The sequence below is a fragment of the Gastrolobium bilobum genome, unplaced genomic scaffold (assembly GCF_033153095.1).
Source record: "Gastrolobium bilobum isolate Gb01-03AN ecotype WA unplaced genomic scaffold, APGP_CSIRO_Gbil_v1 utg98908, whole genome shotgun sequence".
In the NCBI taxonomy this organism is placed as follows: domain Eukaryota; kingdom Viridiplantae; phylum Streptophyta; class Magnoliopsida; order Fabales; family Fabaceae; genus Gastrolobium; species Gastrolobium bilobum.
Window position 1 is genome coordinate 16,352 of NW_026898960.1, and position 5,957 is coordinate 22,308.

Sequence of the window (5,957 nt, forward strand, 5' to 3'; positions counted from 1 at the left end):
TATGGACTTATCGTTTCTCAAGCTACTTGAGATAATTTTATCTCTAGCTAAAGGTGGATCAAGTAGCTTGAGAGAAAAGGAATAGAGAGAAAAAATGAATCATAATCATTTAAAGGTGAATCAGTTAATAGAAGGAAATAAATAAATAAAACGACTTAATTTTGAAGTAGCCGGAGATAAACTTATCTCAAGCTGTTTTAGAAATGTTGTATATATAAATTATTTAAATTGGTTATTTAAAATTAACTCGTTTTTGGCCAGAATTATTTCTCATAAAATATAATCTTGTTCAAAACAAGAAAAATAATAACTGAATAAGTGAAAAGTAATAAATAAAATAATTAAAAGGGTTAAATTTCAAAATTATATTCAAACTTTCAATATTGTGTCATTAAGACAAAATACGTTATCAAAGTATACTAAAAGTGAATCTTAACCAAACTCCTTTAGCACAGGTGATAAGAAGTATGAGTCCCTTAACCAAATATCTGGAGTTCGAGTCTTGAGAATGAAAAAAAAAGATTTGGGAAAGCCGCTCCTGAAAAGGTCCGATAGTGCTCGATTGGAGATTAGTCTTCGGTTACGGCCGAAAGATACCCTTCAAATTACTGCTGAGAAAAAAAGTGAATCTTAATGAACATTATCTGTTGAATCCAAAATCATGCCATCGACATAAATTATAAGAGAATATTATGTCATTAAGTCAAAAAGATCCTGTTTGACATAAATTTTTTTTAAGTTAAAAGTTATTTTTAAGTTAAAATTATAAAAAAAAAAATTAAAAATAAAACTAAAAATTATTTGACGATTATATAAAAATTTTAACTTAAAAACTGATGATTTAAAAAAAAGGTGTTCATTTAAAAAAAAATTGATACAACTTAAAAAAGCTTATAGGGAAAAGCTTTTGGTTTTTTGTTTTTTACTTTATTATAAAAATATTTTTTTAACTATAAAAACTTTTGTAAACACCTATTTAACCTAATTTTATTTATAAAAAGAAGAGAAATTAAAAAAAAACACCAGAATATTAAAAAAAAAAAAGTTGTGAATTCTCATGCATATATAATATGGCATATAGAGTCTCATGGCTAAAATGATATTAAGGGGCCGTTGGCTACGTGATATCTTTTAGGATTTCGGATAAACTGAATTTTTATAAATTTTAATTTTTAGATATTATCGTAAACTGAACCTTTAGTCATCACTGTTCCCCGCACTCTGGATTAGTCCCATGGCCGGCTCAAAGAGTCGAAGCTCGTGGGGATACCGGAGGGAGCCAACTCGTCTCAAAGAGATAATTAGGGTTGGGTAACTCTAAAAAACTGAATGTAAAAATTATATTTCTGAAAATCGAAATTTTCGGATAAAATTTTATTTCTTCTCTATCAAATGTCCTCTAACGAAATAAGAAAGTGTGTTTGTCACGCGCTAGACTAGGGCGTGTGTAAAGGGCTTAAAGTTTTAACGAAAATAAGCTGATTTGGAGCTTATAATTAGGGGCGCTACCTTTTACTGTGGGAAAGTCTAAGGAAGGACCTGGTCATCTCCTCTTCACAAATGGGGACGGCTATGGATTCATCCGACAAAAAAAATAATATTATCCAAAAATGAATCAGACCATGCATTCACACACTAAAAAAATTCAATTTTTTTTTATCTCAAATAAAAAATAAAAACCGAAGATACTTTTTTTTGGCTGGTTGGTGCTTTTGTTTGCTATTGGCTGTTAATAATAGATTGTCACACACTTCCTTTGAACTTTCTCGACCTCAGCTTTCGGGTGTTATTAGCTTAGATTAGATTCATTAACCCGCTTTTTAGTTTTTATTAATAACCATTTTCTTTTACCCTCTTGCATAAAAAGGAAAAAAAAAGAGAGTGCATATTTCTGAATAAATTGTGAAGTTCCAGTTCTGTTGTGGGGTTGTTGTGAATGTTAATTGAAAATTAAAAGGAGTTGGTGGTAAAATAAGGCGTGTGTCGGAAAAATTTGTGTTACTTCTGATTTTGTCCATTTTTATCAATTGTTGCCTTAAGGTGGTACCCTGTGTGATTGTGATGATTGATGGTATTTCTATTTTAGAATGTGCAAGATTTGAAGGAGAAAAATCCACGAGTTGTTTTGGTTAATGGTAAAAGAAAAGATCTCTTTGCTTTCTGGGTAAAAATTTACCTTGTTCAATTCCCGTTTCACATTTTTTATAAGGAGAAAAAAAATAAAAATTATTATTCCGGAATAATAATCAAAATCAAAGACGTGTTGAGCTGTTTTATCTTTTTTTTCTTTCTTTTCATTCTCTCTCTTTCTCATTCGCTCCTTCTTATTACGCTTGAGACCCTCTTATTGTTGCAAGCTGTAATTGGATGGGAGCAATTTTGGACTCAACCTATTAACAGTGTTCTCTCTCTCTTTCTCTCTCTCTCTCTGAAGAAGAGTGTTCACGTATGAGCTTTCTCCTAATGTCACCATGGTTTTGAGACGCCTCGCTCTGCTTTCTCCTCCACGCGTCTCTCTCTCTTGTTCCCATTTCAAGTTTTCATTTCCTCTTCTGACAATGAGATCAAAGTTATAGCCTTTTTTTTTCCTTCTTCTTCTTTCTCATTGTTATTATCATTTTTTTTTGTGGGGTTAAAAAAAAAATAGAAAAGAAAATACAGAAAGAAAGGGAGATATTGTTGGAAAAACGCAAACAGGTGTTGCTATTTTTGTGTTTCCTGAGTTGGGTTTGTGAGATCAGACCCCAAAAATGGCACCTTTATTCAATTGGTGGGGGAAAGAGAGTCACAGAGGAACCCCTGTGGTTGTGAAGATGGAGAACCCAAACTGGTCCATGGTTGAGCTTGAGGGTCTCACTGAGGAAGAAGATTTCATCATTGCAGACTCATCTTCAGGTCTTCCCAGAGACAAAGGAAGAGGAAAAAACGCAAAGCAACTTACTTGGGTTCTTCTCCTCAAAGCTCACAGAGCCGCAGGTTGTTTGGCTTCCGTTGCCCCTGCATTGTTGGGGCTAGTCTCCGCCGTGAAACGCCGCGTAGCTTCTGGAAGAACGGACGCTGACAACGACGGTGCTGTCGGTGGATGGGAGAAGGAGAACCCCACCGTGAAGACTAGGTTCTATTCGTTTATCAAAGTGTTTTTGTGGTTGTCGGTGCTCTTGTTGTGTTTTGAGGTTGCTGCGTACTTTCAAGGTTGGCATTTTGGTGTTCCAAGTCTTCAGTTAGAGTCTTTGTGGGCATCATCGTTTGGAGTCAAAAGTGTTTTCGATTGGCTTTATTCGAAGTGGGTTTTGATTCGCGTGGAGTATCTTGCTCCCCCTCTTCAGTTCCTCGCCAATGCGTGTATTGTGTTGTTCATTATTCAGAGTTTAGATAGGTTGGTCCTATGTTTCGGTTGTTTTTGGATCCGGTTTAAGAAAATCAAACCTGTTCCTAAAGTTGGTGATGTGGATCTTGAGTCTCTGGAGAAAGGTTTTTTTCCTATGGTGCTAGTTCAGATCCCCATGTGCAATGAGAAAGAGGTAAGATACAATACAATTAATTTTTATCTATTTTGTTGTTCTCTGTTATGTTGATCTAACTTTGATGTGTTTTTTTTTTTCAGGTTTATCAGCAATCAATTGGTGCTGTTTGTAATTTGGATTGGCCAAAATCCAAGTTGCTAATTCAAGTTCTGGATGATTCGGATGACCCAACAACCTCGTCGTTGATCGATGAAGAGGTTCAGAAATGGCAACAAGAGGGTGCCAACATTGTCTATAGGCATAGGGTAATTAGAGAAGGGTATAAGGCTGGTAATTTGAAATCTGCCATGAATTGTAGCTATGTCAAAGACTACGAGTTCGTTGCAATTTTTGACGCTGATTTTCAGCCTACCCCAGATTTCCTTAAAAGAACGGTTCCTCATTTTAAGGTGATTCATTCAATGTCATTTTGTAAAAAATGTGTCTTTTGTCCTATAGTTTGAACAACCATGGTAGATATGCATGTGTGTATATTTATTGTAGTCAACTAATTCAATTGGTGACAATATCACTCAGGATAACGACGAATTAGGGCTTGTTCAAGCAAGATGGTCCTTTGTGAACAAGGATGAGAACCTACTAACAAGGTTACAGAACATTAATTTGGCATTCCATTTTGAGGTGGAACAGCAAGTGAATGGTATTTTCATTAATTTCTTTGGGTTCAATGGAACTGCTGGAGTGTGGAGAATAAAAGCCTTGGAAGATGCTGGTGGTTGGTTAGAGAGGACCACTGTGGAGGACATGGATATAGCTGTTAGAGCTCATCTTCATGGCTGGAAATTTATTTTCCTCAATGATGTTGAGGTTTGTTTTGCCTCACACTAATTTATACCAAGCTGTTTAGTTTTTTCTTTTTCAATTCATTGTTAGACTAATTGCAAATTGTTTCTGTTTCCAGTGCCAGTGTGAGCTACCAGAATCTTACGAAGCTTATAGGAAACAACAGCATAGATGGCACTCTGGTCCAATGCAATTGTTCCGCCTTTGTTTGCCTGACATCATACGCTCCAAGGTATTTATTTATGTTACTATGTATTATAATGTCAAGACCTTGTTTTTTATGGCAATAGTAATTAATTACCATGACATCTAGTTCTGGTGCTTATAAAGTGTTGGTACCAATTATGTTTTTTTTTTTCCTTTCTTTGCAGATAAGCATATGGAAAAAATTCAATATGATATTTCTCTTCTTTCTTCTTAGAAAATTGATATTACCGTTCTATTCATTTACCCTATTCTGTATAATTCTGCCTATGACAATGTTCGTACCCGAGGCTGAGCTTCCTGTTTGGGTTGTTTGTTTTATCCCTGCCACCATGTCATTTCTTAACATACTACCTGCTCCAAAATCCTTCCCTTTTATCGTTCCTTACCTTCTTTTTGAGAATACCATGTCAGTTACCAAATTCAATGCCATGATCTCTGGTCTATTCCAGCTTGGTAGTGCTTATGAGTGGGTTGTTACTAAGAAATCGGGTCGTTCCTCTGAGGGGGATCTTGTTTCCTTGATTGAGAAAGGACCAAAGCATCAAAGAGGGGTGTCAGTGCCTAATCTTGAGGAAATGAAAGAAGAAATACAACAACAGGAGAAAAAGGCATCAAAGAAGAAGAAGCATAATAGAATATATATGAAGGAGCTTGCTTTGGCCTTTCTACTTCTAACAGCTTCAGCAAGGAGTTTACTATCTGCTCAGGGAATCCACTTCTACTTCTTGTTATTCCAAGGCATATCATTCCTTTTAGTTGGTCTAGACTTGATTGGTGAACAGGTTGATTGAATCTGAAAGAAAAAAAACAGAAAAAGAAAAGGGATAGGAATCTATAGAGATATATGCACGAATTATGTACACAGAAAACAAGGGTGGACAAGTTGGGTCCTGTGAATAACTGAAGATAGTCATGGAGACACTGCAGAGGGAAGACACTTTTTTTTTTTTTTTTTCTCATGCTCAGCCTTCCACGCTCCTTATCCAACTATGGCTAATACGAGACCCCATTGTGGAATTATGGATAGAAAGAAAAGAAGATTTCAATTTGGAAAATGGGTCATTAGAAGCCGATTATGGCTCTTCAATGTGTAAAAGTTTACCATTTTTTTTCTTTTTGTTCTTTTTCATTTTGTAATTGTATGTCGATTCTTTTCTTGTTGGATTAATTCTTTTGTATGAAAATTTGTGGTTATTCTCAATGGGGAACTTTTAGTAGCTGTGGAAGTCAGCAAGTGCTCACCTCTTTTGAACATTGAGTAGGAAATGACTAAAAATACATAGTGAAAGTTGATGAAGTTTTTTATTTTTTTTAGTTTGATAAGAGTGGGCAATTTACTTATAAAAATGAAGATTGAAATTTACTTATACATAGCCTCTATAGGTTAGAGGTAACATCAACATTGGTAAATATGAAATGGAAGGGTTCCTTTCAGAACACATG

General features: G+C 35.1%; 1 protein-coding gene across 2 annotated transcripts; it reads left to right on the plus strand.

Moving 5' to 3' along the window:
• The first annotated feature begins 2,435 nt into the window (after window positions 1-2,435).
• LOC133285800 (probable xyloglucan glycosyltransferase 12) lies at window positions 2,436-5,685 on the plus strand. Of its 2 annotated transcripts, XM_061483082.1 has the most exons (6): window positions 2,436-3,071; window positions 3,111-3,521; window positions 3,605-3,913; window positions 4,041-4,331; window positions 4,426-4,539; window positions 4,679-5,685. In XM_061483082.1, the coding sequence occupies exons 1-6, from the start codon at window positions 2,751-2,753 to the stop codon at window positions 5,303-5,305; spliced, it is 2,073 nt and encodes a 690-aa protein (XP_061339066.1). In that variant the 5' UTR covers window positions 2,436-2,750; the 3' UTR covers window positions 5,306-5,685. The 2 variants fall into 2 exon arrangements, with proteins under 2 accessions (XP_061339066.1, XP_061339065.1); XM_061483081.1 differs by having other exon boundaries at window positions 2,436-3,521.
• Window positions 5,686-5,957: the final 272 nt, after the last annotated feature.